Source organism: Oryctolagus cuniculus, chromosome 5, assembly GCF_051225735.1.
Source record: "Oryctolagus cuniculus isolate XC-2025 breed Fujian yellow rabbit chromosome 5, ASM5122573v1, whole genome shotgun sequence".
Taxonomy (NCBI): Eukaryota; Metazoa; Chordata; class Mammalia; order Lagomorpha; family Leporidae; genus Oryctolagus; species Oryctolagus cuniculus.
In genome coordinates this window covers 117,901,649-117,926,464 of record NC_142871.1, presented here as the reverse complement: position 1 = coordinate 117,926,464, position 24,816 = coordinate 117,901,649, and the positions used below count along the sequence as shown (strand labels likewise).

The 24,816-nt window shown below is 39.8% G+C and overlaps 1 protein-coding gene across 34 annotated transcripts in view; it reads right to left on the bottom strand.

The window, feature by feature from the left end:
- Positions 1-24,816, bottom strand: part of PKHD1 (PKHD1 ciliary IPT domain containing fibrocystin/polyductin) — a 524,425-nt gene that overhangs the window by 400,025 nt on the left and 99,584 nt on the right. For all 34 annotated transcript variants that reach the window (XR_016234007.1, XR_016234005.1, XR_016234006.1 and 31 more), the window contains one exon: positions 24,219-24,369. Coding sequence is in view for 24 of the 34 variants with exons in the window: in XM_089333174.1 (XP_089189300.1) it covers positions 24,219-24,369 (151 nt within the window). In the remaining 10 variants the exon portion in view is untranslated. The remainder of the gene's footprint in view (positions 1-24,218; positions 24,370-24,816) is intronic.

Here is a 24,816-nt window from a genome sequence, read left to right as displayed (position 1 = left end):
CTCTCTCTCTCACTATCCACTCTGCCTGTCCAAAAAAAAAAAAAAAAAAGTTAAAGAAAAAAATTAGCTCCAATAAATATGTTCTCTTAAATAGGCCAATTGCAATGTACTTCCAGTTAATGTGTTGTAGAAATGTGTGGTAGGCCAAGTAGAGAAAAGAGTCAATGTCTCATGTTAGCTAAAGAGATGGTTTCTTAAGGTGAATTGAGGCAATCTTAAAATTTGATTCATGATTAACATTATGGTAGATTCATAATCATATAGAAGTACATGTATTATCACAATTATTTTTGACATTGTTTATATGATACTTCCAATTCTACTCATTCAATGTATAGAGAATGCCTTTTATTTTACCATATTACCATACTACTATACCCAATGGCTGTAGACATTGAAATTCAGAACTGCTTACTCTGAGCTCACTCACAGGGCAAAGGTGCCCAGGAAGCCATTTGTGCCATCACTGAGCAACACGTTCTTAGCCAGAGCCAAAGCACTGTATGCTGAAATGATAAAGGATCTTACTTTCGCTTTCAAAGTTTCTTTTTTCAAATCTTCTACTCTAAGTATATATTATACATATTGGGTGGTATTGTGGAGTGGCTGAAGTGGTAGGAAGATAGACTCTGAAATTATGGGACAGTATAGGAAAACACCTAAAAGTTATGAAATGTCAATAACTCCCACACCACCATTTATCACCCCTACCTTACAGGACATCGTCCTTCACTCCTTAGAAAATCAAAAATAGAAAATTAAAGCACACAACCAAGAACTACATATCTGGCCACCCATGCCTTCAGTAAAATAACACTGTAAAGGAAATTACGAGGCTCCCTCTACAACACAAAATAAAATAAAAAGTTGTACCAAATGTTACATTATCAAGTCTAATGAAAGAGTTCAGAAAGCATGAACACCATTGTGTCAAACATGTCTCTGCCTTTGCAATCTGTATGTAAACCCAGGTAGCAAATGACAAAACCATTATTGTTTTAGAGACCAAATGGTTTCCTTTGAAGTAGGAAGACCCTTCTAAGAGAGACCACCCTTGCTCTGACTCATTTCTTTGGTCTGAGTATAGTGCATTCATCTTTTCTGACGCTCAGTCTCAGCAACAGTTTCTAGAAGTCTCACAATTGAAGTTTTAAGGATAGATTTCAAAAACATTGCTTGGCCGGCGCTGCAGCTCACTTGGCTAATCCTCCTCTTGCAGCGCCGGCACCCTGGGTTCTAGTCCCGGTTGGGGCGCCGAATTCTGTCCCGGTTGCTCCTCTTCCAGTCCAGCTCTCTGCTGTGGCCCAGGAGGGCAGTGGAGAATGGCCCAGGTCCTTGGTCCCTACACTCGCATGGGAGACCAGGAGGAAGCACCTGGCTCCTGGCTTCGGATCGGCACAGCGCCAGCCGCAGCACACCGGCCATAGCGGCCACTTGCAGGTGAACCAACGGCCAAGGAAGACCTTTCTCTCTGTCTCCCTCTCTCACTGTCTAACTCTGCCTTTCAAAAAAAAAAAAAAAAAAAAGATTTATCAAAAAAAAATGTTGCTTACAAAACCTTATTTGCTACTATAGTAAACACAGAAAAGTTATAAATCAGACTTTATGTTGCATTTCATTATCCCACCGAGACACACACACTTCCACTCAAACAACTGGCAGAGCAGAAGTTTAGAGGAAGCAGAAGATTTCACTGGAAGGATCTAGAACACAATGCTACAAGGAGCCGGAACCCATAGGAAGTACAGCATGTGGGCCGGCAAGGAGTCAAAGCCACGTTCGCAGCTGTGGATGGAGCTCAGAAGATAAACTTTCATAGATTTGTGTGTTTTCCACTATCCAGTTATCTCCACAAATTTCTAAGTTTACAAAATTATGTTGGAGAACATTCACAAAAGAGAACAGACTTTCTTTTTTATTTTAAGATTTTTCTTTTCAAAAGAAAACTAACAGTCACAGTACATGCTGTTCATCTCAGCTGAGTCCCTGCTCTGGCACTGAGCCGCTGTGTGCCCTGAAAGCAGCTAAGGGTCCCTGAACGGTTCTTACCCTGAAATGGACATGATATTAGCAACCACTCTAAAGCATCATTCTGAAGACTAAATGGGTAGTTCAAGTAAAGGACTTCACACAGTTCCAGGTGAGAAGCAAGCAAAAAACGATGCCATTTTCTGTTGGGAGTAGTGGTATTTCTTTGACGTAAACTACATAATATACTTCTCTCAATGCCATCATACCAGTCCTAAATAATCTATTATGTTTTTCTTTTTGTTTTCCTCAGTTGTCCCACAATAGCAATTATATACTTGGTTGTTTCATTTTAATGGTGAGAACAACAGATTCATCCAAATGAGGTAAAGAATTTTGTAAGCAGGAAGGATGCAGCAAAGGAATGAAAAATCCTTTCCCTATGCAGTGGTCTCTGGATTGGACAGGTGCAACGTGAAGATGAGTATAAATGCAGGAATAGCTCTCCCAATTTCCACACCACTTCCTTTTCTAGAAGCCACCCATATGTAAACGTTTCAGAACAATTTTACCCAGAGACAAGGAACTGCACCCGTGTGTTCTCAAGGCTCCCCTCAGGCATGGGCACTGAAGGCTCCCGTGAAAGGTTGATGACTCTAACCGTGGCACAAATTTCATGCCACCCAGCTGAAGGAGGCTTTTCTGCAGCAGCCGTGCATTGTTAGCATACCAGAAACATTAATATATTCCTATCTCAAATGTGCAGAAGCCTCACACAAAGAGAGAAGCACGCTGGTCCTCTTGCTGCCCTTTCTAGCTCTGGGTTAAAAAGGGACACATTTAGTATTGCTGGTGCAAGGGTCCTGGTTCAAACCTTCAGTCCCTGTCCCCATTAAAATGTAAAACCAGATTCAACCCATCATGCAGTGGCACCAGAGGATTGCAATTTCATCCAGCATGATTTTTATTAGCCTTGCAATTTCTTAATGGGCTCCCCTGAGGGCTGGCTGGTAGAATCCTGTACTACCAGTCCAGATTTGCTACAGGCAGCTTAATAAACATGGCATCTGCCCCGTGACAATGGTCATCATATCCGACCAAGGCGTAGACAGCAGAGGTAAAGGTTAACAAAACCACTGCTCAGCGGGCAGAAAGACAAGTGGGGAGTATGTTGGAAATTGTAATCCAGAGGCAAAGGCTCCTTGCTGGGGCTGGGCCTGTGATTTTTTCCAGCCTGGCCAGACTTACCAGGTTCCTAGCAGGCAGCTCACCGCCTCCTGCAATCAGTGTCTTTTACACATCCCATCAGTGTCACCGTTCCTGACACCTCATTATGCACCAGAGGTGGAAGTGGACAGGTACAGAACACGCGAACTTTTACTTTTCTTATTATTTCCATAGAGCACCATGGAGCTTGGAGTTAATTAAGTCCTGTGGGACAGACAATCAGTGTCTTTTTTGCTAGGTTAAATTACATTATATACAAACGCAAAAAAAAAAAAAAAAAAAAAAAAGAGGGAAAAAAAACAATCTCTCAGCTCTTTTCTGGTTAATAGAGTAGGTTAGAAATATGATGATTCCAAACTAGAAGCTGAAGTTGATAGCTCCTTAGCATACAAGGTGTCTAATGAAGTCATATGACAAACCCACCAGGGGTTTCCTTCCTCAGAGGATCTCAAGGCTCTTTTTAAGAACTTCTTGTATCAACACTGAGAGAAAGTTGATTAGGGGATGATAGTCAACCCTCTATCGTAGTGAAAGGAGCCAAGAGCCACCATAAAAAAATGGGGGCTCCTGAGACAAACCGTTCCAGAGACGGCCTTGGGAAATGGGGAGTAAACCGGTTCACAGAGAAAGCAGTCAGCTACTAACCAGAGATACACAGAACACCTGCCTTGTAGATAAGCCCCTTCCCTACACTTGCTCAAGGTTAACAAAGAAAGCTACAAGGCACATAGCAACCTATTCCTCACTCCTAGAAACCCCCTCCCCTAATGTATCCCTTTGACCTAGTACTTTTCCACCGACATTACCACTTTAGACTGCCATACAAGGCCCGCTACTGAAAATTATCCAATGAACTTACGCCAGCCTATAATATGTTAATTTTGTGGTTTTGCCCTTTAAAAGCTGTGTGAGATAGCTGCTCGGGGCTCCTCTCACTTGCTTGCTGCTTGCAGCAGTAGGGGGCCCATTTGTACAAATGAAATAAATTACCTCCTGTTCTATTGCATCGTCTGGTCTGGAGTCTGTGTTTCTGGGGTCGTCACAAGAGGACACCGCTTTTGGGGTCCTACAGTAGGTGGCAAAATTCACTCACCTAGACTGGAAGAGCAAACTTTCTTTAGATTCGTAAAACCTGAGACTGACAAGAAACCTTAAGGGTAACAGAGCTCCAGAAAACAAGAGAGTGGAAGGACTCTGCGAACCACCTGGTCCCAATTTCACAAAGTGATCCACAAGGAAAAAAAAAAAGATTCTTATGACTACATAAGTTTGGGAAAGGCTGGTTTCAACAGTAAAATGGTCTTCCTTCCTGCTGGACTGCAGCTTTGTGGCGTTGCTACACAGGATGACTCTCAGAGGGGAATGGAGTCTGTAGTTACCTTCCAACTTGCTGGACACAGAGGCTTTTTTTCTAACAGGCCATCCTTCCTTCCCAACTGTCTGCAGAATCCGCATTGGAAAGCATGCATTTAGTCCAATTCCTCATTATGGATGAAGAAACTGAAGTTTTCCCAGGGACTCATTAACAATCACGTGGGGAGTCCTGGGAGGTAGGACTCAGACCCTACGCACTCAGACCACTACACCCCATTGACTCTCTGTAGCCTATCAAGAATCTAACACCCTGTCAACACTCACTCACGCTCTCTTGTCTCTCTGGAAGTCAGCCAGTGTTCCCCTCCATTGCATTCATCCTTCATCCTCCCACACATGCTTTTTTAAGACCCCTCCTCCCTTACAATTTTAGCTGCACTAGCATCAGTGCCCTTCAAGTACTCACATCCAAGCATCTACATGTTTTAAGACCATCCTGTCATAGGCCACAATCCAGCAGGACTATCACTCAGACTTTGATATGGGCTTTAGGGGACATTTATGTGACAAAGTAACACCTACAAAATTTATAAAGCTTCTCACAGCTCTGTTTCCACCTGAACTTATGTTCCTTGATTTAGTGCTCAAGACTCTTCATGATGTTTTCTAACCTTTACTTCCAGTCAATCCCTTCCTGAGTACCTTCTTACAAATCTTATACCTAACCAAATACAATTACTTTTATATAAACCCTGTTTTCCTACCTCTAGGACTCAGTAACACTAGTATCCTTTTTATTCCTCATCCAACTTCTAGTCATTCTTTTAGGCTCAGATAAAAGACCACCCTCTCCAGGTGATTTTTCCAACAAAAAGATGTTGTTGCTTTCACCATTTTTTCACATCTTAACACAAATATCTCTGTTATCCTGAAATTATATTTTTGCTTATAATATAGTCTTGGAATTTTTATTCCTTTATTGAATAGTATATTCCACAAGGTAGAACTTATATATCATTCATCTATACAATTAATGCAACCCTTTCAAAACCCCAAGGTTTGGACTAGTTCTAACACTCTGGATTTTGAATATATAATTTTATTTAAGCCCTTCAAAATTTCACAGTCCTAAACTAACATCAAAACAACCTTAAAATCCCAAAGAGTTGCTAATATAATGAATGGGGCTCTCTGATCTGTAAATAATATTTGAGAAGTATTAAAGAACAGTAATCTAATTTTCTTGACATAGGAAAATGCCCCCTCTGCTGGCCATTTTTTTCATTTGTTCTATGTCTTAAGTAAGTCCTCAGGTAGTGTCCTTCAAAGCCAAAGGAATCCGTGCCAGTTGAGACAGAAAAAATATATTTGCTTCTTCTTGACTGTATATTTTCCCCTATGGTAAAGAAAAGAATTTAAATGGCACCACTTTTGAGTGATTGGGATTGTGGCTGTGAGTCTCAAAAGTCAAAGTCCTTGATTTGACTCTAGTCATTTGGTCTACTCTACTCTATAAACAAATATTCATTACAAGAGAGGCTGGGAAACTTAATATTTGTAAATAATTTAAGATGACCCATTATAAGAAGCAAACATGAAAGCAGACCATTTTTTTCCTTCTGTTGCTCTTTTGTTAGAGTTGTCTTGAATAGAACTGAATGATGAGCCATCCTCAGTGGGAGCTGGTACATCATCAAAACAACTACTGTCATTTTAAACCAGAAAGGTATACATCACAAAAGAAACAGAGAACTAATTTTGTGGTCCTGTAGGCAACTGAAGGCATATTTACTTTATGTAGCCATTAATGTTTCTCCTTTACTTGTTCATTGAAAGCAAACACTCAGGAATGGTGAGGTGGCACAACGGATTAAGCCACTGTCTACAGCATCAGCATTCCATATGGGTGCTGGTTTGAATTCTGGCTGTCCCACCTCTGATTCAGTTCCCTGCTAATGTGCCTAGAAAAGCAGCAGAGGATGGCTTGAGTAGTTGGGCCCCTGCCACCCATGGGGGAAACCCAGAAGAAACTCCTAGTTGTGGCCTGGCCCAGCCCCAGACATTGCAACCATTTGCTGAGTCAATCAGTGGATGGAAGATTCTCTCTCTCTCTCTCTCTCTCTCTACCTCTGTCTTTCAAATAAATGAAATCAAATATTTTTAAAAAAGCAAACACTCTACTGAATTCTAAGTGAGGTTTGCCCAACTGTATTCTGTGTTTTCTTTTTTGTAAGGTTTATTTGAAAGGTAGAGAGTTCTTCCATCTTCTGGTTCAATTCCCAAGTGTCCACAATAGGCATAATGGAGTTTGGCTGAAGGAGGTGCAGAACTCCATCCTGATCTCTCATGTGGGTGATAATGACCCAAGTACTGAGCCATTATATGCTGTGTACCAGAGTGTGTACTAGCAGCAAGCTGGATCAAATGTAGAGGCAGGATTCAAGCCTAGCCACTCTGATATAGGATGTTGCACCAAAAATGCCCACCCCAAACTCTTTTTTTCCTCCACTTATCTTATTTCCATATACTAAAAGGGTGCCTTATTTCTATGTCTCAAATGCAATGCCTTATGTTATCAAAAGGAAGCCAGTGAAGAGAATCAGAGATAAGAGATCTTGGTATAGAGATATTAAGAGAAAAGTAGGGCTGCTATGGTCAAGCACTGGATAACTACCCAACAACCATTCATGCTTCCTGCTTGTCAATAGCCTCGAGAGTTTCCTTCCAGGTATAACTGCTCCCAGATTCTCACCAACATGTTTGGGATGGGATTAGCTCTATTCTAAGGTCCACCATGAGCATTTATTGGCCAAAAACAGCAAAGTGCAACACCCCATACAGTGCAGTCAAGGAACTCAATTTGAAGTCACCTGTTGGGGGCATGTGAGATAGAAACTTCCTCCTTCTGAGATCTTGCCCATGAAAGACCATTTTGCTTCCATGTGATATAAATACAGAAGCAAAGACCCCTGGAAACTACTGGCAATCATCCTGTGGCCACAGAAAAGGCAGTCGTGGGTTGAATCTGACATTATAGAAGGCAGAACAGAAATGTGGAAAGAGCCATCTCAATAGTGAGCTCTGAGCTGATGGAAAAAGCAATTCCTGTAACTCCTGCGCTTTCTCTGAGCCAACCTGGTGGCTTTATCCTTTAAGTCCATTTAAGTCATTTTCTTGCTTATGATTGGTCTTCATAACAAGATTTTTAAAGTAAAATTTAAAGAGAAAGAGCATAAGCATATGGAAAATACCTATAAATAGATTTTATAGATCTATAGATATGGAGATAGACTATAGATACAGATATATGTGTCATTTCACAAATTTCCTTGTTGTACCATATTACACAAACTTCTTGGGAGGAAATAGAGACTTCATATAGAAAAAATGTTAGAAGTAGTCCTGTCTTCCCACAGACGCCCACTGTTTACAACATTGCTGATTGATTAGTTTCCCATCACTAGAATATTTCACCAAGGATCTTCAGGGCTTGGGGTTTGTAAGTGAGAATGGAAACACATCACTAATGAAAAAGAGGAAAGCAATAATTCAAAGGATATAAAGATGTTTGTCCATTTTTACCCACTAAGCCCATCAGTCTATACTTGAATGATTCCATGGAGACTCAGTAAGATAATACCTGGCACATTTTGAGGGCTTCCTATAAAAGCTACTGTGTGTTAAAGGACCTACATGCATTTTTTGATTCTTTAAAAAAAATTTTACTTACATAAGGAGAACAAATTTCATATATAATTATTTAAGAGCCTAATGATACTTCCCACTCTACCCTCACTCCTCCTTCCTTTCTTATTTTTCTCTCAATTTTTACAATGACATAATCCTAATTTGCTATATAATTACAAGCTTAACTCTCTATTAAGTAAAGAATTCAACAAGTAGTAAATAGAAAAACTACTGTTCCTCAAGAGTATAGACAAAGGCTATAAACAGTAATCAAATCTCAAGATATCAACTTCACTCATATACATTTTTGTACTCTGTATATTAGTTACCACAAATCATGAAAAAATTTGTCCTTTGGGACTGGCTTATTTCACTAGTCATAGTGGTCTCCAACTGCAATTGAGAAAGACAGGATTTCATTCTTTTTCATGGCTGAGTAGTATTCTATTGTGTATATATACCTTAATTTATCTAGTCATCAGTTGATGGGCACCTGAATTGGTTATATATCTTAGCCATTTTGAGTTGAGTAGCTATACCCATAGGGGTGCAGATAACCCTTTCATATGTTGATTTCATTTCCCTTGGGTAAATTCCCAGAAGTAGAATGGTTGGGTCACATGGTAAATCTATTTTCAGATTTCTGAGAAATATGCATAATGTCTTCCATAATGTTTGTACTAGTTTACATTCCCACCAGCAGTGTATTAGGGTACTTTTTTCCATACATCCTTACCAGCATTTGTTATTTTTTCACTTCTGGACAATTGCCATTCTAACTGGGGTGAGGCAAAACTTCAATGTGGCTTTTTCTGCATTTCTCTGATACCTAGTGATCCTAAGCATCTCCTCATGTGTCTGTTGGCCATTTATATTTCATCCTTTGAAAAATGCCTGTTTGTATCCTTAACCCATTTCTTAACTGAATTGTTTTGTTGTTGAGTTTTGTGAACTCCTTATATATCCTAGATATTAATCTTTTACCAAATGTTTACAAATATATTCTCCTGGGGCTGGTGCTGCGACATTGTGGGTAAAGCCACTGCCTACAGTGCCAGCATCCCATATGGGCACTGGTTCACCCAGCTGCTTCACTTACAACCCAGCTCTCTGGGAAAGCAGCAGAATATAACCCAAGTCCTTGGACACCTGAACCTGCGTGGGAGACCTGGAAGAAGTTTCTGGCTCCTGGCAGAAACTTCAGCTTGGCACAGCTCTAGCAGTTGTAGCCATTTGGGGAGTGAACCACTGGATGGAAGACTTCTCTGTCTCTGCCTCTCTGTAACTCTGCCTTTCAAATAAATTTAAAAAAATCTTTAAAAAACAAACATATTCTCCCTTTCTGTCAGTTGCCTCTTCACTTTGTTGAGTGTTTCCTTTGCTGTGCAGAATCTTCTTAGCCTGAAGTAATCCCATTTGTCCATTTTTGCCTTTATTTCCTATGCTGGGTGTTATCCAAGAAGTCTTTGGTTATGACAATATCTTGAAGTGTTTCATTTATGTTTTCCTATAGTAATTTGATGGTTTTAGGTCTTAGATCTATATCTCTGATCCATTTTGAGTTTATTTTTGTGTAAGGTGTAAGGTACTGGTCGTGTGTCATACTTCTGCATTCAGACATCCAATTTCCCCAACACTGTTTATTGATGAGACTGTCTGTCCCTTCAGGGAGTGATTTTAGCCCGTTTGTCAAAGATAAGTTGACTTTTGGATGCATGGAATAATTTTTGGGGTCTCTAACCGTTTCAATGGTCCATGTGTCGATATTTGTAACAGTAGCAGGCTATTTTGATAACTTCCCTGTAATATGTCTTGAAATCAGGTATTGTGAGGCAGCCAGCTTTATTTTGTGTATCTTGTTATTCCAAATAAATTTTAGTCTTTTTTTTACATATCTGAGAAGAACATCTTTGGTTTTTTGAATTTGTAAATTAGTTCATGTACTATGGACATTTTGAGGATATTAATTCTTCCAATCCATGGACATGGAAGATTTTTCCTTTTTTTTTTTTTGGTGCTTTCTTTTATTTTTTCCTTAACGTTTTGTAATTTTCATTGTAGATATCTTTGATACCCTTGGTTAAATTTATCCCCAAATTTTTAAATATGTTTGTAGTTATTGTGAAAGGGACTAATCTTACAAGTTCTTTCTCAGCCATGGCATTGTTTGCATATACCAAAGCTATGGTTTTTGTGTTTTAATTTTATATCCTCAAATTTGCCAAACTCTTATGAGTTCAAATAATCTTTTCATGAAGCCTTTTGCTTCTGCTATGTATATAGCATCATATCATCTGCAAACAGGGATAATTTGACTTCCTCCTTTCCCATTTGTATCCCTTTGATTTGTTTTTCTTATCTAATGGCTCTGGCTGAAACTTCAGGAACTACATTCAATAATAATGATAAAAGTGGGCATTTTTGTCTGGTTTCAAATCTTAGTGGAAATGCGTCCAGCTTTTCACCATTCAATATAATGCAGGCCATGGGTCTGTCATATATTTCATTAATTGTGTTGAGGAACATTCCTTCTATACTTAATTTGCTTATGATTTTTATCATGAAAGGATGTTGTATTTTATCAAATTATAATACTGTGAGACTGAAATTAACAGTAAAGAAAACTTGTCCAAGTTCTTTAACATGTAGAAGAGTTAGCCTCAATACTATTTTTGCTCTAGACCCCAAGCTCATAACTAGCATATCATAATGCCTCTACTGGACTTGCTTCCTCTTTCTGTTGAATTTTCATGTGTGATGACTTCCTCCCTCTCAAAGCTGGAAAATCTAGTCATAGTACTACACTGAAAAGCAAGTCATAGAGAAACTAGACACCAAGAGTCCTGTTCACTGTGCCTCCTATTTGTCTTTGCTGCCCACCTAATTATCCTAAGGAAGTAAAGTCCTTTCAGATGTGAAACATGGTGCCTTCCCAACTCCTCTCTGTCCCCTAGAACCCCCCACCTCAGAGCGGTTCATTATCATAAATTGGGAGCCTAATTTCACAAGCAAAACACAGTCACATGGAATCAATAAGTTTCCTCCAGTTCAGGAAGGTCATAGGGGAATAGCCAAATTCCTATATTTATTTCTCTGATCTAACAACTAGTTCAACTCTTCTTTCCACATTGCCTCTCTCTGCAGACACTTGACCCTGACGATTAAAAGAGGTGGATCTGAAAGAAAATGCAGCATGGAAAAGAGAAGGGAGGAGTAGGAGAGTAGGGGATGGCTGGCACCGCGGCTCACTAGGCTAATCCTCCACCTGTGGCGCCGGCACACTGGGTTCTAGTCCTGGTCAGGGTGCCGGATTCTGTCCTGGTTGCCCCTCTTCCAGGCCAGCTCTCTGCTGTGGCCCGGGAGTGCAGTGGAGTGTTTTGGCCCTGCACCCGCATGGGGGACCAGGAGAAGCACCTGGCTCCTGGCTTCGGATCAGCGCAGTGCGCCGGCCGCAGTAGCCATTGGAGGGTGAACCAATGGCAAAGAAAGACCTTTCTCTCTGTTTCTCTCACTCACTGTCTTTCTCTGCCTGTCCAAAAAAAAAAAAAAAAAAAAAAAAAAAGGAGAGTAGGGGAGAGAATAAAAGAAAAACCAAAAGGAAAGAAAACAAATTGAAAAAGAAAAACTGTTTTGGATTTCAGAATTAGGAGAAACATAATTAAGAAATAAAAGATATTTTCAGATTAGCCTGTAAACACCTACAAAGATGATAAAGAACATATAAAATGTGTCACATCATCAGATTGTTCTAGGATAGTCTCCTTAAAAAGCTTAAAAACGGTATGGTTTGCTTTTCTAACAGTAATGCAATACAGATACATGTTTTAATCCACCAATTCATCAAAGACAAATCAACATGGATCACACCCTCACAGAGTTAGGGTCCAGATAGATATGATGTTTAAAAGTACAGGTAGGGGCCAGCACAGTGGCATAGAGGGTAAAGCCACTGCCTGCAGTGCCAGCATCCCATATGGGCACTGGTTTCAGTCTCCTCTTCTGATCCAGCTCTCTACTATGGCCTGGGAAAGCAGTGGAAGATGTCCCAAGTTCTTGGGCCCTGCACCCATGTGAAAGACCTGGAAGCTTCTGGCTCCTGGCTTTGGATCAGTGCAGTTCTGGGTATTGCAGCCATCTGGAGAATGAACCAGTGAATAGAAGACTTTCTTTCTCTTTCTCTCTTTCTCTCTTTCTCTCTTTCTCTCTCTCTCTTCTTCTGTTTCACTGTGACTCTGCCTTTCAAATAAATAAATAAATCTTAAAAATACATGTGATGCCGGCGCCGCGGCTCACTAGGCTAATCCTCCGCCTAGCGGCGCTGGCACACCGGGTTCTAGTCCCGGTCGGGGCGCCGGATTCTGTCCCAGTTGCCCCTCTTCCAGGCCAGCTCTCTGCTGTGGCCCGGGAGTGCAGTGGAGGATGGCCCAAGTACTTGGGCCCTGCACCCCATGGGAGACCAGGAAAAGAACCTGGCTCCTGGCTCCTGCCATCGGATCAGCATGGTGCACCGGCCGCAGCCCGCCAGCCATGGCGGCCATTGGAGGGTGAACCAACGGCAAAGGAAGACCTTTCTCTCTGTCTCTCTCTCTCTCTCACTGTCCACTCTGCCTGTCAAAAAAAATAAAAATGAAATAAAAATAAAAAATAAAAAAATACATGTGATTGAAATGTATAAAAAGATGAATTCCATAAAACAAGTACAATAAAATCTTTATGGGATCTCCTAAGAGAAAAACTCGTCAATTTTAAAGGAAGGAAAAATATTTCTTCTGGAGATACTCATTGATGAGCCAAAATAAATTTAAAGATAAAAATATTTCAGAAAAAGAATGGTATTGATTGAATCATCCAAACATTAGAGTTGTCTAAGGTGTATTTTGTAGTCACTAGAAGAATGAATGAGATGCGAAAGCTGTAGAGGGTGGATTTTGTCAAATCAAACAAGATACCTAAAAGACCACATCATTAATCAAAGCACATATAACTTAAGAAAACTACCTATAGCACTAATGATAGCAAGAATAAGCATGAGGAAGTTCCTACCCAATCATAATCCTTATCTGAATCCTACGTTTCCTGTTTGTGATCTATGCCACCTGCATGCATTTCACTGCTACTCATTCACACCCACCACTACTGCCTCACAGTCTCCAATTTCATTAAGGATCTCCTCATCATATTACTTTTTAATATGTCTCAAAACACATTACTTCAAACTCTCCCCTAGCCTGAGTTCTATGAAAGAATTTTAAAACACACTGTTATCAGGAGAATCCTTTGCCTATGAGATTTTGCCTAGAATTTGAATTGGTTATGATAACTTAATAGCAAGACTCAAACTTAGAGAGTGAGAGTTCTTCAGTTTTTAAAGGTACCTTTGACTATTGTACATCATTGCATTTACATTTAATTTTTTAAAATGATCCTGGAAACTTTCGCCAAAAAAAGAACTATTGAGATGTTTTATTGGAATTACATTGACTCTACAATTTAGTTTGGAGGAACAGCTTAAAACTATTCGAAATACCAATAATTGTTCTCTTTATGTTACTTCTGATTGAGATTCATTAAGTTTTTCATAGTTGTGGCTATGTAGCTTTCTCCAAATTCATTAAATCTTTACTATCAATTCTTTGAGCATTTCTCTACCTCTACCTCTCTTTTCCTTCTGCAACTCCAATTACACAAACATTAGACTACTTGACATTGTCCCAGAGATCATGGAGTCTCTGGCCTTTATACCTGCTCCTTCTTTTGTTCTTCAGTTGAAGTAGCTTTGATTGTCCTGTCTTGAAGAATACTGATCTTGTCTCCTACAAGGCCCAATCCAATGTTAAGCCTATACAGTGAAATTCTCATTTGATATGTTCATCTTTCAGTTCTATAGTTTTCATTAATTCTTTGAAATTGCTTCCATTTTCCTACTGATATTTTCTATAACTTTATTTTATAGTTTCTTTAAAATCTTGAATGTTTATAATAATTACTTTGAAGTCATTAGTACATTCTGATATCTCTATCATGCATAAATCTATTAAAGTTAATTACATATTTTTGGTTTTTTTCCAGGTCCAGGATGTTGGGCTTTGTGGATGCGATATTCTGGAAAGTCTAGATTTAGTTGTCTTCTTCTAAACAGTGTTAGAGTTTTCTCTGGCAGGTAATTAATTTACTAGAATAGTTTAATTTTGTCAGTACCTATTTATAGGATTCATTTGGATTGGTCCAGAGTAGCTTTACTGCGGGGCTAGACTAAGTCTCTGTCTAAGGGTTTCTCATCCTGAGGTCTCAATTCAATGCCCTGGCATTGAATGAGGTCTCTCCACATTAATTTGTCCGCATTCAAAAATCTCCCAGTTACTGTATTTACTTCAAAATTCCCAGTGGCCGGTCTCTAACAGACATTGTGGAAATACACTATGTTATTGTTATATACTACTGTTAACTATATGGCCAAAGACTCAAGAGAATCCAGAGAGATTTCCAAAGATACTGCTTTAAAAGCTCACACTTCTCTGATACCATACCCACAAACTCCATCAACATGAACAACCCTGAACTCCAATCTCTGATTTTTCAACTAAGACTCTTTCTCTCTCTTTGGGTTCTATTTCCCTGTGCTGTGTTTTCTCAGGCAGAAAGTCACTTCTGTGTTTCCCTTATGGCCAGGATCATAGCCTTATGCTGTCCATTATCCAAAGCCTAAAATAAATTTTGATGAGTTTTATAGTTGTATATGGAAAGAGAGTAAGCCTGAAACTCATTACTGTCTCATGGCCAAAACCAGAAGTCCATCCATTCATACTGGACAGGAATGCACTAAAAATTTAAGTGGCCAACTTGTTTAAGTGATATTTCATGAAGTATCAAATGCCAGTATCTGTGGGTCTTCTTTCTGATATAATCTCTCCAGGAAGTTTCATCCAGCCTCTTCCCTGAGAGGAGTAGGACTTGTTTTCCAGAATTCTGGACCTGGGCAGAGGAAAGAACTTTGTGAAGGATAAATGAGTTGACATCACTTTAAGGAATAAGCCAACTTTTCATTTATCCTCTAGATTTCAGGTATTCTCCACCCCTAATCTTCCCTATGTATTAATAACCTAAACAACATCACGTCAATTCAATTTGCCCAAAAGTTATGCATCTGCTTTCCTGGAGGGTAGGATAAGAATAGCTATCTGACCTTCAGATAGGAATAGTATCCAGTAGATATAACTATGGTTTATAAAAATTAAACAGCCTCAGTTGTAGTCCCCTGCCTCATGCTTACATTCTGATACCTAAATTTCTTTAAGTTCAGCATTGTTCCAGTATTCTGTCTAGCAAAATGCCTTCCTCTTTATACAAATTTCCTGGGGAAGATGTTTGGCCCAGCAGTTAAGACACCACTTGGGATACCCATGTTCTATATCAGAGTCCCTGGTTCAAGTCCTGGCTCATCTGCTTCCAATGCAGCTTCCCGCTAATGCATACCCTGACAAGAAGCAAAAGATGGATCAAGTAATCAATCAGGGGACCATGATGGAATTCCAGGACCCTGGTTTAACTTGGCTCAGTCATGCCTTTTGCAGACATTTGTGGAGTGAATCAGCAGATAGACCTCTATGTACTTCTCTGTCTCTCATATAATATGAAAATTGCATTAAAAATGTCCTTTTACAAGAGCTTAGTTTTTATTTCCTGCACCCTGTTAAGTCATTTGCCATTCTATTTACTTTCCATCTTCACATAATGTGGTTTATGTTACAAATATCTCATTTAATCAAAGAAAGAGTTTATATCTCCGATTCTTGTTTTATGCCTACTTGACTTAGAAGGTTTATTCTTACATGTAGATGACTACATTAAGCTTCTCTGCCACATTATTGACAAACTTTACTCCATACTTGCTGTTTGGGAGTGTTCTTTGTTCGTCAATATTTTCCATATGCCATATTTTCTTTCTTGGATTAATTTTATAGTTTGCCAGAGCACATCATTTTTCATAGTAGACACATGGTGATAAATTTTCCAAATGTTTATATACTTTGAATGCTATTTTGCTCTTATTCTAATAGTATTTGACTGCATATGAGATTATAGGTTCAAAATCCTATCCCAGAGAATTAATAAGCACTGTTCCTGATGTCTTTCCCACTGATGTGACTCATGAGATGTTCAGAAACCCTTGCAAGTGTCCTCAACTGAAATTGCTGGGCTAAACACTGGATGAATTGAGAGAAGTAGAGGAACACCTTGGATACTGAAATGAGGAGAAAGCTAGTTCATGCTGCCCTTTCCCTGTTTCTGAGTCTGTCAGTTTCCTTGAGCTTGGTCCAGTTCAACACTGACCCTAATATCCACAATAGACTAACTCTATCTCCTGTCCCTAGAAAAATAACCCCTCTATTTTTTATGAACATCTCCTCAGACTTTATCTTGAGAACCAGAAATTCAAACACTCCACATACATGAGAACAGAAAAAGAGAAAAGGGAGTGAGAGAAGGAGAAGCAATGTCAACATAGCAGTTCTCATTGTTTTCCTTGATGTCTGCTCAATCCTGCTCTTGGAATTTCTCCCTGAGCTCAATTGGAAAGTATAGTTATGCTCCTTACAATTCTTTTTAATTTTATTTGGATTCTGATTGTTCTGCTGTAGTTTCTCTATTCATCCAACCCAACCTGCTGTCTGGACATCAGAAATCCCTTAAATTCTCTGGCTGGTTGATGGCACTCTGTTTTGTCTTCTAGCACACTTGTGCATTCTTTCTCTAATATGTTTTCAATGTATCACAGTGCCTGATATATATATATAAAATATCCTCTAATATATTATAATCAATATCTTCTGAAGGAAAAGAAAATTTTACCCATGCTTAAATGAAAAGATAACCATGTTATATTCATTATGTATTAATTCACTCATTCACTCAATAATTTTATTGAACTTTGCTATATACTAGGAATAGCTTTTTTTTTAATTTATTTATTTGACAGGTAGAGTTATGGACAGTGAGAGAGAGAGACAGAAAGAAAGGTCTTCCTTCTGTTGGTTCACCCCTCAAATGGCCACCACAGCCGGCACTGTGCCAATCTGAAGCCAGGAGCCAGGTGCCTCCTCCGGGTCTCCCATGCGGGTGCAGGGGCCCAAACACTTGGGCCATCCTCCATTGCCCTCCCAGGCCACAGCAGAGAGCTGGACTAGAAAAGGGGCAATCGGGACAAGAACCCAGTGCCCATACGGGATGGCCAGCACCTCAGGCAGAGGATTAACCAAGTGAGCCACGTCACCAGCCCAGGCATAGCTTTAAGATCTGGAAAAACAAGTGTCAGAACAAGGCCCCTCTTTTCATAAATTTACATCTAGATTGCTATTATGTTTTTAAAATACAATTTGAAGAATAACATCTTTTGTGAATATGTGTACACATATAGCTGTATCTGTATGTGTATATGTTTCCTTTTAGATACAACCTTCAGTAGTAGGGGTTTAGAGAAGCAGCACAGGATAAGGCTGATTTTTTGTACTTCATTTGTATTTCTGTATTGTTTGCTAGTGTATTTGACTCAGACTCTGTTCTAAGTGTTTGATACACATCACTGAACAAAACAATTGGTCTTTCTACCTTCTTAGAGACCATATTTTAGCCAGCAAAGTCAGACACCAAATAATAAAGATACAGATTAGTACCTTAGATACTATGTTAGCAGGTGATAAAGACTATGGAAACATAGAACAGGATGATGAAGATTGCAATTATGATATATGTGATCTGATATTGCTGGGCCGCAATTTTAAATAGGATGGCAAGGGTAGCCTTCATAAGGAAGTAACATTTCAGCAGGAAATTGTGTTTAAAGAGGAAGCGATAACAGAGGGACAGCACTGTGGTGCAACAAGTTGGGCCACTGACCATCCCATTTGGCACCAGTTTGAGTCTTGGCTGCTTTACTTCTGATCCAGATCTCTTCTAATGTGCCTGGAAAAGCAGTAGAAGATGGCCAAGTACTTGAGTCACTGCCACTGCCACTCATGTGGGAGATGTGAATGGAGTTTCAGGTTGCTGGCTTCTGTGTGACCCTGCTTGGCCTTTGAAGCCATTTGGGGAGTGAATCACTCTCTCTATCAGTGTAACTCTGCCTTTTAAATAAATATAATCTTTAAAAAATAAAAGAAAAAAGCGGGGTAGGGGAGGGGATATGAATTGGGATTTGGCCTAAGTAAAAAATACAGCTACCATCAACTCAATTCTAGGCATAAAGGGAGGGAGGAAGGAGGATGAAGAGCTCAGTGTATTTATTTCATTCATTTACTTATTTATCTCAGAGGCAGACAGAGACAGAGAATTCTCATCTGCTGATTCACTTCTCAAATGCTAGGGAGCCAGGAATTCAATCCAGGTCTCCCACGTGATTGGCAGGAATTCAGCTACTTGAGCAGTCACCAGCTGCTTCTCTGTGTGCACATTGGTAGGAAGCTAAAATCAGAAGCAGAGGCAGGACTCCAACCTATGCACTCATATAGGATGTAAGTGTCCCAAGTGCGGTCTTAACTGTTATATCAAATGCCCTCCTTCTTTTAAGGAAATAGTATTCTAAGCAGAGGAAACAACAAATGCAAATGTTCCAGGGTGGGTATATGCCCAGCATGTCCCAGAAACAACTAGGGCCAGGGTACCCGGAGCAGAGCAAGCAAAGTTAAGAAAGAAGTGAAGCCACAGAGGATCTTGCCATGAGGGTAGGCAAATGCAGTAAATGGTCTTTTGTCATTATAAAGACTTTGGATTTCATTTTGAGAAAGCCTTTGCAAGGTTTTCTAAGAGGAGAGTGAAATTATCTGGCATATTTTGAAAGTATCATTGTGGTCTATTAGAATAGGCCAAAGGAAGGTTGAGGTAGGGATGAGGAAGAAGGCTGGGAGACCTGGTAATAAATAGAAATAAATGATGTTGATGATGGTAGCCATTAAAATTTCTATAAAATTGTCAGAAGAAATAGAGCCAACAGAATTTCCTAATGTATCTGCTTTGGAATCTGGCCTAAGTAAAATGATTGAACTACCATCAACTCAGTTCAGGGCATAATGGAAGGGAGAAGGGGAGATGAAAAGCCCAATTCAGAATCTGTTAAATCAGAGATATCATTTTGATATCTAAGTGAAGATTCCAGTAGATAGTGAGGTATGGGAATTTGAAATTCAGAGAAAGTTCTGGTCTGGGCCAGAAATTCCAATTTGGGAATCAGGAGCGTAGATAAAGAATATTCAAAATTTTGAAAACCCAGAATATAACTTTTCTTATCTACTATACTTAAATTCCCATAACTGGGATTACTTTGTCTAATAGAAATTAGCAAGTGTTGACTATTGAGTGTGTTCTTCTCTATTCCTTATGCCATTTCCATTCTCTAGTTACCTCTCACTTGGTTGAGATGCTTCTGTCTCCAATGGGTTTACTATTCAAGTCATCCTGTACCCAACTACCATATTGAAATGACTAGATCATTCCTCTGATCGTGCAGTGACTACTTGAGGATAACTTGTCACCTGCCTAATTAAAGAATCAAATGCTTAACAAACAACATAATTTTCCAAATCCATAACTTAACAATCCCCTTCATATATGCACCAAGCTTCTTGCACTATTCCAAGATCATGGCTCAGTGCCTTTGTGCATGCTGGTTCCTCCATCATAAATCTCTTTCTTCAGCATCATCATGCCTAAATGCTTCAACAGAGCTTGGTGCACTGCCCATTTGAAGATGACTTTCCAATCTTGGAGCTTCTACTACATCACAGAATAAACATGGCAAGGGCAACACTTCCCAAAAGGAAGGCAACAAGACAAATAACAGCTTCAGGAGGAATTCTGGGAATAAAGAGCTCCATAGACAAATTTGGGTAATACTCCACATCATCATCCTTCTTAGAGATTCATATTGTGTATTCATATATTGAAGCTATCAAAATTCCTTTGGTAGTAAAATATACATAACTTTTTTATTTATTTTATTTATTTATTTTAAAGGCAGAGTTAGAGAGAAAAAAATAAAATAAGAGACAAAGAAAGAGATCTTCCACCCGTGGGTTCACTCTCCAAATGGCCTCAATGGCCGGAGCTGTGCAGGTCTGAAGCCAGGACCCTGGAGCTTCTAATGGGTTTCCCACATGGGTGGTAGTAATCCAAGTACTTGGACCATCTTTTGCTGAATTCCCAGGCACATTAGCATGGAGCTGGATCAGAAGCGGAGCAGCCAGGGCTTAAACTGGCACCCATATGGAATGCCAACTCCTTCACAACTCTTTTTAACACAGCTTTCTCAAGTGCATTTGACTTCAGAACCCTTATATCTATCACTAAATGCCTATTCTAAGGAGCTAGCATCTCAAGGTACTCACATAGAGAATTCTTGAACACGAAACCAGGGTCCTGGATTCTAGTCCTGATAAAGCACCTGTCAGTGCCATTCTGCCTTATATATAAGCCCAGATAAAGTAACTGCATCATAACACAGGTGACACATTGTTCCTCATCCAAAATTAGGAAAAATTGTATGTCTCAAAATAGGTAGGGTAATCATGCATTACATGTAGGTGACAATTTTTCCCAAGTCCAGATAGCATAATCACAAATCCAAACAGGGTTACATTTTATTCCAGCACAATTAATTGTGCACCTTGCACTCTCAAAAGTATCTTGGTTTAGGTGATAAATTGTAATATCACTTAGTTATAAGACTCCACCTAGAAGTCTTATACTCTGAAGTAAGCCAAGCCATTCTAAATAGAGTAGAACCAAGAATTAACAATTTCACCATGACCTAGAATTTTGTTTTTTCTGTGCACTTGGCAACTAAGTGCCCACTTAGCCATGGTATGCACTCCTATCATATCGATTTATCTAATACAATGACTTGTGCCTGAGTTTCTTATTTCATTCTGTAGATGAAAACTGTTCAACTCAGGTGATTTCACTATAAATCCCTACCATTGTTTCACAACAACTCTTGGTTACTTGATAGGGTCATGCTCTCAGTAGACAGTTTAAAACTACAATATTATCACCAACACTTGCCCACAACACTTCTCAAATATGGAATCAATTTCCCCTTCACTCCCTCAGGACTCAGTTTCCTGCTCACTTGCTCTAGCCTAGTAGGTTTTCACAGATATGTCTCCCTGGCTCCTTAAGAGGGGCTTACTTCCCCAACAATGACTATTCGCCACATAGTTCTTTATGCCAAATAACTAGTTGTGTGACTTTGTCAAGTCACCTCTTTTTATGATTCTTAGTTATCTTTGAAATGAGATGGCTGACCTGGATTATGTCCAATTCTCTGTCCAACTGTGGTGAGTTGACTTTACATACCCTTCTTTGAAGCCTACCTACTTCCTTATATGCCCTTATCTCTTTATTATCCCTAAATGATGAGATCTGTTTCCATATTTTATCTCCTTCAGCATGTGGCAGAGGACCATATATACTTATGACATAAATGTACATGTGGCATAAATATTTTAAATTTACAAAGCATTTCAGCTCCAAAAAATCATAATTAAACCCCAAAATAGTGACAGATTAAATGTAATCTAAGAAATGAAGTGATGTAGTCAAAGTAGCAAACACTACAAGGAAATAATTCTATACTATTTTCTAGCATTGCTATAGTGAACCACCACTGCCAATAATAGCTAATAATGGGCCGGTGCCACAGTTCACTTGGCTAATCCTCCACCTGTGGCGCCGGCACTCTGGGTTCTAGTCCCGGTTGGGGTGCTGGATTCTGTCCCGCTTGTTCCTCTTCCAGTCAAGCTCTCTGCTGTGGCCCGGGAGGGCAGTGGAGGATGGCCTAAGTGCTTGGCCCTGCACCCACATGGGAGACCAGGAGGAAGCACCTGGCTCCTGGCTTCAGATCGGTACAATGTGCTGGCCGTAGCAGCCATTTGGAGGGTGAACCAATGGAAGGAATACCTTTCTCTCTGTCTCTCTCTCTGTCTAACTTAGCCTGTCAAAAAAATAAAAGAAAAGAAAAGGAAAAAATAGCTAATGATGGGCATTTACTACATGTGAGATATGGTTCTCAGTGGCTCACATGTTGTATGGCTTATGATTACTCTATTAGGTGGATACCATTATTATCCCCACTTTACAGATATGAGAACCGGGCATAGATGAGTTAAGTAATTGCCTGACATCTCCCAGGAGCAAGCTGAGCAGTCCAGCTCCAAAGCCCACAGAAACGTCCACTGTGGCAGCCTGGCCCGCCCTCCCTTTCACCAGCATTTGCTCCATGAATATCCTAACACCAGGCTTGTATCCGCCCAAACGGAAACTAAGGCCCAGAGAAGCTTGAGGATTGCTCACTCTCACACCTGACTATGATCACTGACATCCACCTGCTGAGAAAGTAGCACTGTGTGAATTGGAGGATGTGATTAGGAGACAGTGGTCCTAGAAATGAGGAATTAAAATTGGCAGTGAAATGTTATACTACTATAGTTTTAACGATCTATGATTATTTGAAACTTTACTGTATATTGGCGAAATGGTCATCCTCCCATTTGATTACTGTGTATAGCCCTTGCTTATATTACCACTGAACTAGGGTCTTTTTACTTTTTACTTGTTGATTTCTTTATTTAGGGGGGCATTAAGCCCCTGACCGTAATGTTTACTAAAAGTATATTATCTCAAACACTAAAAAAGAAAGAAAGGAAGAGAAAAGGAGGAAGGGTGGGAGAGAGGAAGAGAATATCATTACATTCTTAGAATTGTATCTAGGAACTAAATTGAATCTGTGTTAACAGTACCTTACATGATAATAAAAAGTATTGAAAAAAATTTTGGAAAAATAAAAATAAATAATGAACTTGGCAGTGAATTGAAAGGAAAAGATGTTTTTGATTAGTGGTGTGGGCCCTGGAAGGGGGCACAATGATGCATGAAACGACAGCCCTGGGCACTCACCTGAAAGGGAAGGTGGGAGGGAGAGAGAAGCCCAGGAGTGATGGGACAGAGAGCAAGGCCCCAGGGCAGTGGGAAGGTGAGAAGGGAAGAGGAACAATGTTATTTGCGATTACATACAAGTTCAGCACCAGCACTACATTGATAGAAGAAATATGCAATACAAATCAGAAAGTACAGTTTTGGATTCGAAGTACGGCTTGACTGAAGCAGCATTCACGAAAGAATCCAGACTTGTGTGTGGCACATAATAGGCACTTAATAAATGTTTGTTCCAAATAAGAGAGACCAAAAGAGGAAAATCTGAGAGTTCCTTTCATAAAAAGAAAGGCACCTAAGGGAGTAGGTGCTCAATAAATATTATTTTTATCTGTGTGCAGTGAGAAGCCTGGGGGGTTATAAGCGATTATCTGATACATTTCCAAAGAGCTCTTAGCCTCCGATTTCAATTCTCACAAATTCCCTGGGGAGGCTGTAGACACTCTCTCACTGGGGAGTTAAGAACACACTCTTACAAGAGCCATGGGGAGGGCGGGGGTTGGATGATTTCAAAATGGATAAAGGGAGGTACAGGCTAAACCCAGTGACACTGCAACCCTTTCAGTTCTGAGTTCCAAGCAATTCCCACAGAAAGGCAAGTTCCCTCTGTTGCCCACAGAACAGAGATCATCTAGATTGACCGGCACACACTGCCGTCCCAAGCTGAGGATGGCAGAGCGATCTGGAAGCCTTCCAGAAGTGCCTCGTTCAACTGTAAGCCACTAATTCGTGAGGAAATAAAGCACAGAGAGCCCATTTCAAACATACATGCGGAAATCAGGACAAAACACTGAGATTATCTGCTCGGAATTCGCTTTAAGAGAGCCCAGGCAGCGCTCATTTATTTTTGAGAAAATATATGATTAACCATAGTTAAGTATGAATTCAGATGTTGTACATTAGACCAGCTTCTCGAAGTTTGAGAGCATTTAATATTATATATCGCTGCCATTTGGACTAAATTGTTTTTTTAATGTACACAATATTACAAATTTAATTTGAGCTGTTTGAATCAGTCTGTAAAAAAGATTTGATTATACCTGAGTGTTCTGGCCCCAGCTTTTCCGTATCTCAGTAATCTTGGCGGTAATTGGCTGATTAGGCGTCTCACACTCCATCTTTGCCTCAGTTTCCATGGTAATGTTACAGGAGCTATTATAGATGAGAACTTCATCTCTTTCCACTTTAGGGCTGAAACGAGAGGGGAGGTTAAATGGGGTGTCATCAATCTTAATGAAATGCAATTATTTTTACTCTTATTAATCATTGCAAGCCATTAGCTTGTGGCAACTACAGGCCACCATTTGTCAAATTTTGCAAATTTCTGTAATTCTGTTTCCATTCTTTTATTGTTTATTTGTTTTCCCTTTATCTGCACACTCTGCAATGAAAATGCACATGGTAAATATCTTTCACTGAGGCCTTTCTCTCTTCCAAATCTATTAGCAACATTAGCAAAAGCGTTTCCAAGTCCAACTTAACAAACAGTATGCAGGCAACAATTCAAGTTCTAAAAATGGAAGCAAATGTTGGGGAGACTTTTTGTTTTTGTTCTCCTTTCCCCTTCCCTCTTCTTGCTCTTACTCACACTTAGTGTTGGGGGAGTGAATTGCCTGAATTCCCCCTAGGGCAGAGGGA